Source organism: Schistosoma mansoni, chromosome 2, assembly GCF_000237925.1.
Source record: "Schistosoma mansoni strain Puerto Rico chromosome 2, complete genome".
NCBI classification, from domain to species: Eukaryota; Metazoa; Platyhelminthes; class Trematoda; order Strigeidida; family Schistosomatidae; genus Schistosoma; species Schistosoma mansoni.
In genome coordinates this window covers 18128996-18143708 of record NC_031496.1, presented here as the reverse complement: position 1 = coordinate 18143708, position 14713 = coordinate 18128996, and the positions used below count along the sequence as shown (strand labels likewise).

General features: G+C 32.4%; 1 protein-coding gene across 1 annotated transcript in view; it reads right to left on the bottom strand.

Annotated features, from left to right (window-relative positions):
• The window catches only part of Smp_122910 (ataxia telangiectasia mutated (atm)-related), a gene marked incomplete at its 5' end in the record, with an annotated part of 70750 nt that overhangs the window by 15223 nt on the left and 40814 nt on the right, over positions 1–14713 (bottom strand). The window contains 13 exons of the mRNA XM_018795948.1: positions 1678–1876; positions 2338–2634; positions 4182–4514; positions 6158–6199; positions 7107–7449; positions 8578–8753; positions 8858–9003; positions 9915–9925; positions 10229–10358; positions 11498–11619; positions 11988–12145; positions 12461–12712; positions 13485–13809. Of these exons, the coding sequence (XP_018650209.1) occupies positions 1678–1876; positions 2338–2634; positions 4182–4514; positions 6158–6199; positions 7107–7449; positions 8578–8753; positions 8858–9003; positions 9915–9925; positions 10229–10358; positions 11498–11619; positions 11988–12145; positions 12461–12712; positions 13485–13809 (2534 nt within the window). The remainder of the gene's footprint in view (positions 1–1677; positions 1877–2337; positions 2635–4181; positions 4515–6157; positions 6200–7106; positions 7450–8577; positions 8754–8857; positions 9004–9914; positions 9926–10228; positions 10359–11497; positions 11620–11987; positions 12146–12460; positions 12713–13484; positions 13810–14713) is intronic.

The following is a 14713-nucleotide window of genomic DNA, read 5'->3' as shown; positions in this document are numbered from 1 at the left end:
TTTAGAGTTAAAATTATTCAATAAATTCCTGATAGCTTTATTGACGGAATACAGTCTCTATCATTCTTCTAAGATTTTTTGAATGGAAATATAGTCGTGTCATATAATATTTTTGCATAATTAGCAAGCTGAATTAAACGCCAATGAATACACTTTCACATAGGAAAAAACCGCCATCGTAATCAAAAAAAATTAATTCCATTAGTTTTGACAAAAACAGTCAAGTTACTCCCGTTTATCATCTGATTATAATACATTTAACAGGATTATCAAAGTTCAATGGTAGAGAGAAACAGTCTACTGTTCAATCTATATATATATATATATATATATATATATATATATATATATATTACGAGAAAACTAGACAATCATTGATTTCAACTATATCGGAGGTCGGTTTTAATTATCGAATTATTTAAAGTTGTACTTTGGATGAATACGTTGATAGAATTCATCCTATCAAATAAGAAATTAACCTACAAACCAGTTTAATATTTATACCAAAATATTTAACACAATTGATTCGTAGAGAACTAGTGACGATCCAAACAAATTGTAAATAACACATCTGATTATAACGTTGATTACTAAATAGACCCATGTGTATCTTTCATTTCAAGCGTAGCTTAGGTTTAAAGTTTATCAAAAAAATGTCAAAATGTAAAATAGTTGAAAAAATTAACATTAGATCGATCATAAATCCCATAGTTTTAATGATGATACGTGATCTGTGAAATCAGAAATTTAATAATGGTTTCATCCACTGAAACATCTGAATATATTAAAGGCGGGAATACAACTTTGACAATTAAAAGAAATTAGCTGGTAATGTGGTATTAAACTTTACAAAATGCAGTTTTTTTAAAGACATATATACAACTTAGATTAAACGCGTGATTAGCTAGCTAAAATGGCAGAAAATATTCAGTATGAGAAAAATATACAAACAAGAATGGTGTACATATAATACATCTAGACAGTTAGTTCAATGTGACACAGAATGTGTATCGTTTCAAATGACCATACTTTAGAGCAGAGAAAAAGAGGAAATTAACATGTGAAACAGAGTCGAGAAGAGAATTGTCTGATGTAATGAAATGGTAAATATGAGAAATACAGATTAAAGAGGGCATAAGAGATTATCCTTAATATCCTCGAGGATATTATTATATCTTGTAAAGTTTTCTACTGAAGCTTACGTTAATTTCTAGTTAATAAAAATTGGGATTCGTTTAACACGACAGAATCTAATGTCAACTCAACAAACCGAGCGATCGATACACAATATTTCGATAACAAATTCCAACACGACAGAACATAAAGACAAGCCGAAACTTTAAGAAAAGCTTGATATTCAAGTAAGCAAATCTGAAGTAGAACAATTCTGTAAATATAGTAACAAACATGTCCTTGATACGCAGTAATGTTAGTACACTAAAAGTGAGAACAATCAATCAAATAACAGCACAGGTCAGTGAAGAAATATGACTTGGGAAAATATTGTCCTAATTATCCTTGCAGGGAAGAAACAACATCCATAAGCAGAAAGCTAGATAAATCAAAGTATTTTTAGGCTACAAGTATCTATATATCGCCAACACTACTTAATCATACGAGGACACTTGAATAGATTATAGGTCTACAAATGGTCAAATGTATGAATCCACAACCTACCTGTGATCGTTAATTTACGTGGACGTTGTTTGGAGGTGATAAAAGTTAAACAATTCTTAATTGATGCTATTCTTACAAGTGGTCGGTGAGGCTCATAACTTCCAGGTACTGCTAACTGCCAATCTTGTCCATATTCATGCAAACGAGGTGAGGACACTGTAAGTTCTAAAGTTGTCATGTTGTTTACTTGCTTGGCAAACTGTTGAAAACGATAAAAAAAAGTCGAATCGCATGATAAACAAAAAGGGGAGAAAGTATGATAAAACTGAAAAAAAGTATCTAACTCTGAGACCAGTTGAAAGAAATAGGTTTGATGATCTCAATTAAAAAAAAGCGCCACAGTAGAATAATTAGTTATACATAGATAAATTCTTTAAATTCTAATGCTTTACTATGTACATTTAAACAAGATAGTATGTGAAATCTGGTTTCTATCTAAATCTTCTTTTGCAGGGCACTGAGTTTTCTAGGATACAAAATGTAACACTATTGATTGATCAAAAAATGCAGTAAAATGGTCAATTATAACAGTAACTTTGAATAAATATCGTTAACCTTATCTGATTTATAAACTTAAGCTGAAGATGCTATAAAGTATGACAGATATATGTTAATAACTTAAACTAATTATGATGAAAAAAATTTTCAAATAAGACTTACACGTCTATACAAAGTATAATAACCTTCCCATGCTTTCTGTAAGTCAATTCTAACTTGCGTTAACTCATATCTTTCGCAGCATAATCGAGATTCAGCAAGATCATTACCATTCTCTTGTAGAAATGTTGCTTCATGAATTGTTTCATGACCACGATCCATCATTTGATGTAATGGATGTAATAATCGAAACATTTTCGCAATATCTTTCTCACCGAAATAAACACGACTTGCATCTTCCAATGCTTCTGACCACATTTCAACCCATGTTATCGATAGACGAATTAATTCTTCATTTAGCTAGGATAAAGAAAAAGAACAGAATGGTATTATTCACTAGTATTGATCTTAATATACGCATAATTAGTTTGAAAGAAACGTTTATTGTATACACAATCGACTGGTCAGTGAAAGGTAGTGACTGGCTAATGTCATGACTTTTATCTAGTCCTCTTGTGCTAATCGGATTCTACGGTCCCAGGTGTAGTATGGTCATTAATCCAAGAGACTCAGCATTGTGTATACTATGATGAGATTTTACGTGATAAAGATAGTTACCAGTGAATTCTGTTATCTTCAATTTTGAAACTAGTGATCCTTGTGAAGTTCAAACATTGTTGACTAACACCAAACACTCAACATACATAAAATACTACCAAGATTACGGTAAACGGTTTGACTAATTAGAAATGCACTAAACAGTTCATATGTAGAACTAACCAATCGAATAACTTTGAGTAACATAAGTAGGATTTCCAATGAAAATATCCTTACTGAATGCTTCAGAAAACTTCTAATTAAGAAAAAATTAAATTCAAACAATTTTATGTGGACAAAATTAGATTTAGGACCATACAGCTAAAGATGTGAAAATATTGGCAACCAGATTGCAAAATATTTAAAAAAACTAGATACTGATACCTACATGGAAATCAATAGAATCCAGTTCACGTGAAGTGCAAAGCACCATGAAACATAGCTAACAGTTAATATTTAAATTTAGAATGGTGCTGAAGTTTAAACAGTCTTATACTTAGTAACTGAGCTATGACGACAGGAAAGTGTCTATGATACCGTTTCAATCGAGCTTGAATGTTACATGATGGTAAGTAGAAAAAATCAATGAACCCAAGTCTATCGAAAAATAAGTTTTTCTAAAGGTATTTGATAAGATTTGTAGTAAAATATTATATAAATTGGTTGAAAAAAACATCAAATAAAGTGTACAGTGTAGAAACTTTGATGGAAATGAGTGCATCATAAAGAGTATGTTCTAACACTTTTGAAATCTGGACCATTATTGCAGGACCACTAGTTATGGCTTGAAGTAATGAAAAAAAAACAATCCCTAACATTTGGAAACTATTACCTGGTTATTGTGCAGTAGGTAGTAAATATTATATTGTGTATTACCTCTCAATAGGTGATCAAGGTTCATCAGAAAGATTGAAATTTAGTCAACAGAATTAAGTTCACATCACTATTTACTAAATCGTATATTTTTTTCCATCGAATTATAATGACAAAATCAAAATAGTCAGAAGTAGAAATAATATTAATGCATTGATGCAACACTAAAAGATTTTGGTTAAGTAGAGTTTAATTTACCTCCTTTTTTACTTAATAGTTAATGCAACTCTTACGAAATGTGCAAGTAACTTATGTACTTAACTTTCAGTCAAACTTCATGCATAATAACCTTTTTAACAATACTGTCCGATTAATCAGTCGAAAATAGAATTGTTAGAATCACTCAACCACTGTCAGTTGAATTGCATCCTTTAAAAATGCTATTTATAATATTATACATAGATCAATAAACTTATTGTTTAATAATGAACACTTACTAAAAATGCTTCTGATATCAAACGTGAATTTTGTTCTTCCATACTGTACAGAATACGATTAGCGTTATAACGCCGACGATCAGAGCCACCAGATTTAAATGCTAATACTAATGGATAAACCATAGACTGTGGATAACGTTGTCCAACAGATATTAACAAATCAATTATGATAGTAGCAACATATTCTCTAGGTGTATCAATACGAGCTAATAATTGTTGTATAACAAGTAACCAATTATCCAAACGTATTTTAGTTAAACCTTCACGTATCACTTCACGAATTTCAGTTAAATGACCAAATTTAAATAATAAATTGATTAAACGTAAACTATCCTATAAGTTTGAAATAAAATAATGAAACGATAATTGAAACTGCAGTGAAAAACAACAAACTCAGTAAAACTAAGAAATATAACAAATTAATCATTCTGTGATATATATTTATATATAGGCAGGGATTGGCAATGCAAGGACAGCATTTTTACAGTTGAAGAACACATGAAACTCGAAATAACTGTCAACTAATATGAAAGTCAGAATCCTTAATGCACAATATATAGTTCTACTGTAAGGAGCTGGAACTTGGAGAACTACTACAACCATCATCAAAAAGATACAAGTATTAATAAAAAACTGCCTACACAAGGTAAACAACATCCATTGGGCGGATACCATCAGCAACAGCCTACTGTGGGAGAGGACAAATCAGATTCCAGCTGAGGAGGAAATTAGGAAAAGACGCTGGGTGTGGATAGGACACACATTGAGGAAATCATCAAACAGCGTGACGAAGCAAGCGCTTATCTGGAGTCCTGAAGGGAAACGGAAAAGAGGAAGGTCGAAGAACGCACTGTGTGAGGAATCGAGAGCACACATGAAAAGAATGAATAACAACTGTAAGTAACTGGAAAGGATTGATTAGGACAGAGTTGGATGGAGAATGTTGGTGGGTGACCTATGCTCTCCAATGAGGAGTAACAGATGTAAGGAAGTAACATATATACAGAGAAAAACTAAAAAAACATCTATGTGACAAAAGTATCCTTATATGAGTGAAACAAGAATAAAGATCGTGGCAGTCATTTATTTCGTGGATTCTCTCCATTTGCTCAGATCAACTCAATGGCATTTATAATGATATCGTATCTATGTATACAGAAAATAATAACCGACTGGCCTTTTTAGTCATACTTTCGAACTGCAGGGAGGATGGAAAGTGAGGCGGATATATTCTTTTTCAATCTTAGTCTAAATTTTGAGTCCCACTATTTCCTCGCTGACCCTCTTATTATTTCATCCTGAAGTATATCCTCAACGTTTAGTAGTTTCTTATCAATGTTGACACAGTGTCCCGACCCTTTTCCCCACTATCTTGATGATTTCATCTCGTTGCGCCAATGTTGTATGTCGAATAGGGCTAATGTACACTGGTTTCACGCTTTACAATGACTGCCAATGAATAATAAGTACTAAAATTAAGAGATTATTAATGACAGTTGTACGAATGGATGATGGTAATAAGATGATAATAATAAATTTAATACAGATTAGGTAAAGTAAAATAACGGGAATCACGAAATAAATTTATATATTAATACGCACCTTAGGACCTCTGCTCATGAAAGTATCAGTGAAGACAACCAACTAAAACTTTACCCCAATCAGTTGTTTATTGAAATACTTGAATGTTATTGGGATAAATTTATCAATAAAACTACATATAATATTAACTAATAATTTAGTACTAGCAACTAAGAGTAGCTTGTTATCTGAAGTAAAGTCTATTTCTATCATGCACAAGTCCAGTACCTTATGTTTCAATGAAACCGAAATTCCTAGTTACCATCTGTGGATTTGTTTTGGTGAAAAAAGGTCTAAATAAATTTACATTACCAAAAACTTTAATTTCGCAAGCGAGGAAAATGAATTTAACTTGCCTGTAAGTTAGCAGTTGGTGACAAACTTATTGAATTGACGAAACCCTTAACAGATGGAGCAGCATGTAATTCCATACATCTCTGTAGATCGGTTTTCGCACGGACAAGTTCTGCTATAGGTGGTGGCAAGGGAGAAAAATTAGATGAAATATTACCAACAGGTAAATTTGAAGATTGCATATGATTAACTCCCGATCCATGAATTCCAGTGGAAGATGAGAAATTACGCCGGGACGTCCATAAACTATGATTATCAATACCGCCAACCTAAAATAGAGGAATGATAAAGAAAATTACCAACATTTATTCATACCGTAAAATAATTAGCATCGTCTTAAAACTAGTAACATAGTGGCTCGGCTAAGTTGCCATCGATTTATATCGACACTTTTCGAATTCGAACCATGAGGAATTCTACATTTCAGCTGCTTACATTACCTACAACGCTCGAATTAACAGCTAATAACTTCAAGAACTAATAGAGTTCTAAATTACCCAAATTGAACAAAAATATCTGTTGATTAATGTGCTTCCGACAAAGTTGATGCACTTGGTTTTCATCTACTGGACAACAGGTTCGGATTCTATTATACCTAGCTTTAGGCAATCGAAGAGGTACTCTATATAGAAAACAATATCTAACTCTAAAATTAGTACACAAATCTGTTAAAATGGAAAATATGAAACTTAAATTAATACTTGCTTTATTTAATTCTAGCTCCGCTCTTTCCAAACAAGCTTTCAATGTATCCAAATGGTTGAATACAGCATAGTTAGCCATAGCCCATGACTGCCATGTATTACGACAATCTGGTGCATGTAATGTTGCTGTTTGATAACACTGAATAACAAACGCCTGACTTTCTTCCCATGTCTGAGTTATATTGGATGTGGCCAGATTTTCATTTACTACTGATGTCCCTCCAGCAGCAGAAGCAGTTCGACGAATCCGTGAACCGTTACGATTACTTGATTCACGTCCACCAACTACTATTCCACTATAATTATTTGATAAACGCATTCCAGCTCCACGTGACATTTGAGATGGATGTATATTATCTATCACATCACTATTAGAATTCACTTTTGATAAAGTACGTGCTGCAGCAGCTACGGAAAACTGTAGTCCATTTCCACTGGCAGCTGTAAAGACTGAATTAGGTGTATAAGCTAATGAATGATTGTCTATTTGATGACCGCCAGGTGGTGAACGTGTATACAATTCTGAATACCATGATCCTAATTTCAAACAACATCTAGCAATAAAAGAAAGTTTAAAAATAATTAGATGAAAATAATGAAGACAAGTAATGTTAGATCGCTCACCGTGTCTGATTACTAGATAGGAGTCGGTTACAAAGATTGATAAAGCTCTATAGAATTCGTTGTAACATGGCCACTATTCTAAATAACTTGATACTCCAGTTCAGTATACTTTGATACTAGACGGTTACAAACAAAATACAAGAAGCTCCAACTACTAAATTTACGTTAGTTAATACTCATTAGTAGTAACATGATTGGTAGAATTTGATTAGCAAAAAAGATTAGGATGATGTGATATTCGTTTCTAACAATGACCAATAAGTAAAGATATCATCTCAGACCTACAGGGTGACAGTTGGAGCCAGAATAGCTTAGAAGTATTTGTTGACTAACCTTTAAATTGAAGAAGCTCAGTTACGAGAGTGGCTTGAATAAGTTGTGGGATTAATCAAAATGTACATTGACAACAGGTTTGAAAATGATTACTTAGTCCGCAATCCATTCATAACTGTTAATAACTATATGGATACGAATGTTCGAGTAATTACTTATAAATTACCGAGAAGTAATATCAATGCATGAAGTAACCAAAAAGCCTGAGTTGTTTTTAACGATTGTAGACAATTGTACGTAAACACATTTGATGACATTTTTTGGATATTCTTGCAAGATTCTGGTCCGAAATTCACCAATATCATACGTTGGTAAATGTTGTTGCAATATATCATGAAAAGATGGAAGCTTAAAACGTAGAGAATTGGGCTTAGATTTATTTGTCTAGAGCTGACACGCTCGCGGAGGGGCTTTATAAGCTTAGGGTCTAGTCCCTAGCTAGGTAGCAGGTTTGAAGCTTCGAAAAGTCACATACTATGAAGAAACAACTATCAAGATCTCCTGTTTTAGATCTCTGTGACGGAAACCATTGTTAAAAGAATTCCGATCAAATTGTTTTCAGTGAAAAAAAGCGGAACCTATGAAAAGTTGCAAATATTATACAAGGAAAAAATAAAACATACTTCGCTAACAGTCTCCTTAATTCCTTTCGTTCGTTAATTATTTGAATTTCTATTTGCCTTGAATCTAAACCATCTAATGTCTCATTGGCATTCAATAAATTCGGAGATAAAAGTTGAAAAACTGATGATTGCTGAGCACTGTTTATTCCTGTTTCAGCTCGAAGTAATGGCTCCAACACATGTGTTTTTAAAACACATAAACGACTAACCGCTTCCTCATGCGCTCCAACTGCCCATAGTAGTTTAGTATATCCAAATACAATTGCTGGATCAGAACTTGGAATAGGATCACATGGTGGAATACCAGCTGGATCTAAACCCAACAGATTTTCTAATACTTGACGTGATAAAATCTACATCAGTGATATTAACAAAACAAATAAACAAAATTAAATTCACATAATCATGATGAATAACTATCGTGAGCATCAGATACAATTTGCTGTAATTCACTTACAAAACGACCACTTCGACGACACAGTCCAGCAAAGCGTAACCAAGATCTACGATCTTCATATGGTTCCAAGACTAAACTACGTAGTTGGATGATTTGACTCCAATCTTCTATTACAGAATTACAGCCAAGTAAGCGAGATTGCCATGCTTCACGAAGAATTGAACGTCTTTCTGGTATAAGTTTATATTGTATAACTTCTTCAGCTTCAGATAACAGTTGAGTGCCCACTAAATCCTGAGTATTTTGAATAGAGAATAATTTCAAAATAACTGAACAAATGAATAATCTTAGCTTCAAAATGTAGATATTGTGATTTTATCAATGATGTAACCTTAAGTAAAATGTTATTTATCACTTTACAAAGCAAGAATTTATACATATCAGTATATACTTATGACAATAGTGAATAATTACAAATATATACATATACGGTATTTCTTACAGCATATGCACGATTGTAACTTTCTTCAGCCATAGCTGTTAAGTTAGAATCTAGGACATCACGTGCTTTCATTATGAAATCACAAGCTTTAGCATATTGTTCAGAATGTATATTTAAAACAGCTCTATAGAATGCACCATCAAAACTGTTATCAGCTGATAAAGCTTCAGTATAACGTTCAACACGATCCCATGAATTTAGAGCCCATGCTGCACTACATGCTAACGGTGCCATTAATGCGCGCACTTGATCATTCACATCATTCCAACGTTCCCAAGCCATATTGTTTAATGGAGCCCTACATTAGAAATAGAATAATAATAATCAAATAGTTTTAAGGAAACTGATAGGTCTTACATGATGGTCAGTAACACCATCCGCCCTGCTTATGACAAAGAGGATGAACTGAGATTTCACTCTCAGACACAATGTTTTAAAAAAGTTTGCCAAATTAAAAAATACATAACAGATTATTTTATAATGTCATGTTACTAATCATCATGAATTTAAGCAGATGTTAATTGAGTGACATCTCGTTTGTGTTTATTTATTTTAAATGAATGGTTAAGAGATAAAAACCGGTATATTGAACTCTTAAGACACTGATATCCTTACTGGTTCCTACACTCTTGAGATTCTAAATATTAAGAAAATCTGAACGAATACCATAGGGTAGGAATATAATGATGCTTCATCTGTCCGAACTTTAATACATGGTCTCTATTAATTTGCGATAAATCATTAGTTTTTCTATGATATTCAGGTGCATTACAACAAAAAAGATCTCAAACAGTTTGTTTGATTTTTTAACACTAGTAGAGTTAATGTTGAATTTTTAATAACATCATTAAAATGGGAATGGAATTTTCAGTATGGGGTTGTGGAGATTGTCCAGCATCATTAAAATCATGAACCGGTTAACGTCAGACCACCACTGGAACCCCGGAATAAGTGAACGGGCGCTAAATTCTGGTGTGGGACTCCTCATTAGTATGCAGCCACGACTCGATACGATGAACTTGAATCCAGGACCCTCGATCTCGCGAGGACAGTTAACCTCTAAACCAGAGACGGGATCCAACGGCGTTAATGTCCAACTTCAACTAGTCCACAAAATAATACGAAATCGTTTAAACATTTATTTAGAAATAGAACTTTTTACCATAAATTAATGTCAGTTGCAGAAACATTGCGTAAATCAGGTATCATAAGGTCACGATTTCATACCTACAGTTATATGATTGAGCTATTAATATTATTCAATATCTAAGATAGAGAATAAGTGTAATTGTTACAACCACGTCAGTTACATTTAATATATTATACTACTGGCACAACGTTTTTATATCAGCATGGTGAACACTACCCCTAAGATGGCTAATAAGTAGAGTGGCTGAACGTAGCGTCAAAATCGTAAGACGGAGATGAGAGTTTCAGTACTTCACAAGCACAGCTTGGGTAGAATACTAGATGACGAGAAAAGCTATTCGGACTGCAGAAAAAATCGAATGATGTAAATGGATGATTAAAGGCTACGTATGCACATTACAAAAGCACATCGTAATAAACATATCTTCCGCTAGTTGCCTCATTTTACACCAGTAGGATCAAATAATTAAAAATATCATTTATGCTGATTGCAGTTATCAATAAACCTTATCTGTTATGCCATCTCTGTAACCCCTGTTATGAAGTAGCGTTGTGATTTGATAAGGTGAACTTATTTGATTGTTAAAATGAAAGAGTAGGATCTTAACTGATTAATAAAATGGAATGATAATATACGGCTGTCAACTAATAGCTGCTCACTAGACGAATTATAGACGTAAGCCCCCGAACAATTTGAGGTCGAAGATCAGACAACTATACAGTAGAATATATTTTCAGGTTAATAAAAAGACATAGTTATATACAAAATAGTAAAACAATAAAATATCATGAGCGATTCAAGGAAGTCAATCAATTGGTGGCTATTGACAGTTAGTCTTAATCTTTCGCCATCAACATTATCATAGCTTTGACTACTACTCTTTTTAAAGCGATTTACGTTGCTTATAGTTAACTATCATAAAAAAATATCAGAATGTTTTAAAACCAATAGTTAAAACATAATAATTTCTGGTTAAATTATATTAATACAGCAAATATTTAAGGTTTATGGTCTTATTTATAACAACCACAAATAATGTGAAACTCACTAATAAAATAAAACTTGATGTATTCATGTCTAAGTGATATTGATAGGGTTTCAGAGTTGATGATATCAACTAGCTGTCGAAAGTAAAATGTTATGGCACATTTTGAACCTGTAGTACACTGCCTAAAAGTTAACCAGTTTTACACATCAAGACACTAGTTTATACTAAAAACTGATTTAAGGTAAGTAGATTTCTTGAGAATCGATCTCCTCAACAAAAGCAATCCCACACAGAATTAGCAAATAACGGCATTTGAACAAAGTTATGTGTAAATGTTGTGTATACACAGAATAATTTAAGCTAATAAATTAATAATACCAAATCTTATTCATAACCAGATTTACACAATCAAGTTAACCATTATCATATGTGAATCGAAATGAGAGAAAATTTTATTTTAATTACACCATTTAAGAATGAGAAATTCACTGAAAAGTAACTTTAAACAAAAAATATAAAATGGGATAATAATAATTTAGGTAAAAAAAACAATACAACTGACCATTGACCTAAAGCTCGAAGACATCGCATTCGACCAAGAATAAGAGAACTTTTGTCTTTTATTCGATCATCTTCTAATTTACGTTCATATAAATTTAAAGCAGATTTCCAGTCATGTAATTTTTCTCTCCAAACTTCTTCATTAGCCTATTGATATATAAAAGAGAATAAATAAATATTGTGGATCGGTGGAACCTAGAAATTAACACTATTTGATCCCGGCTCAGTAGTCTAGAGATTAAGCGTTCACGCACGAAACCGAAGGTCCTGGTTTCGAGTCCTGCGTGCGGGATCGTGGACGGGCGCTGCTAAGGGGCCCTATGCTAAGACGAAACGGCCATCCAGTGCTTCCAGGTTTTCAATAGTAGTCTAACATTGATTTATTCAGGATATCAATCTAAACTGATAATTTGAAACAATGACAAAAAAGTATTACTTCATAATCCAGAACAAATCACTTACTAGTTTATCTTGAGTGCTACGTGTTGCATACAACAATACTCCATTGGCTGCTTCCTCTAAATTCAATTTACTATACATGGTAAGTAAAGATGATAAAGTTGCCGGACTAGGACAAGAACGTTTTTCAGATTCCATGAGAAATTCTTGTTCTTTATAATATAATGCTTTAGCATAAGCGCGATTTTTTAATGCTCGATCAGCTAAAACACCCAAAGGTAATGGTAAGTGAACCCGATGTGATGAACTTGAATACTGAATTAAAGAAATTAAATTTTTTTAAAGAAAGAGAAAAATAGAAAGGAAAATAAGTTATTAGGACATTTTATTTGCTGAAAATTCTAATAATGATTTGTTGAAAACTTGTTTTCTTTTTTAATTCAGTAGTATTATGAAAATTGTCTTGGAAAAAAACTTACCAAAGTGGTATTGAAAGTGTTCAACAGGAAAATTTTGTAAAATGAAAGTGATAGAAAGTCTAATTGACTTTTACTTTACATAAACTGTTAATATGAGAACATAATTTTTCAGTACGCTATTTCTAAGTTAACAATCCTGACAGAGTCATATTTTGTTGTCGTAAATAATACTATTAGGTATGAAGAAACTGATATATTATAATGTAATGAGAAGACGAAGATTATCAGAACTATGTGATATATTAGCGCAATACATTTCGAACAATCTGATCACACATATACTTGTTAAGAACATTTCTTAACTACTACAACTACATAAGCTCTTGAAAGCATAACGTACTGTCATTAAAATACTGTATAAAGAGAATGTGACTTATCAAAGAGTTACGTAGAACAGCGTTAAAATATTCAATAATGCTTTAATGTAATCAAATAACAACATTTAAATTACTCTGGCTATCTTTGGACCTTAAAAAAACAGATCTCTGAATGAATTTATGTGGACTGTAGACAAGGTAATCAACGCTGATTTGGACAGTAACATAAAATTAACAAGAATAAATGGAAAATCGAAGATTGATGTAAAAACAGAAAATAAGGGCACTTACTTTGTCCATATGAGCCATGAACTCTTCAAGATTTAATATAGTTTGACTAACTTCTGGTGACTGGTCTGGTACACGTAGTACACGTTCTAAAGTATTGATCAAATCATCTTGTTGATGATAGTTTAATTCAGGCCAGCAACTAAGAAATGCAGCATTGAACAATGTACGACCTATCCCAGGTGTAATAGCTGTCAACTGACTACATGCACGAATAGCAGGACTTGGTGATTCACGTAAAAGTGCCATATTCAATGTTTTCAACCATTGACTCCAATCATCATGACTAACCATACGAGAAGAATGCCAAGCACGTTCTAAATTAGTACTGTTTAAAAGGAAAGAAAGTGAAATTAGAATAGTAATTGATGTACACCATGGAAAACAATTTATAACATGAAAGTACAGTTACGCAGCGGTTTTTTAAATGAGAAAAATAGCGACAAACAATATGAGGCCATTGACAAAAAGTCTTGAGACTTTTGTTTGTGATCATTATTATTTATTAGAAAGAGGTCTCTGTAAAGTAAAAGAAGTGCATGATCAAACTATGAGAAAATATGTGGAATTTACCAAAAGACAAAGAGGGATCATTAAAAGTTATAATTAATTTGGACAAACTATATAAAAACAAATCAGCATGGAGTACCAATTAGTATTATGTAAAATGAAAGAAAGAGCTTGAACAAGTTTTATTGTACCAATATCACTCTAAGCGATAAACTCGATAAAATTATCAAATGAAACATTAAAATAGATACGACTCTACTATAAATAAAATGGTCGTTATCAAATAACATGATGGTACACAAATACCATACTGATTGTTCTTGAATAGCTAAAAACAGAGAAATTAATATACGTTTGAAAGAGGTTATATACAAAAAACAATGACATTTCCTTCCTTCATTTGCCAATACATCATTCGAATGAACACTTGTGTGAAATATGTAAGTAGTTCTATAGAAACATATTAATTGTTAAGTTACTATCATTAAAAAGTAGTTGTCGAACTAATGTCAATTTTATAGTTGAGTTCATGAGTAGAGTGATCCTTTTGTTGATTTCTATACTTGACTTTGTACAGAAATAAAGTCAAGTACAGAAATCAACAAAAAGATCACCCTACAATATCAGAAACGACGAGACTGCTGAAAACATTCGGAATAGGTGTTGCGTACAAACCAATAAAATCCTTCTATTCAATCCTATGAAAACCAAAGGATGAAATG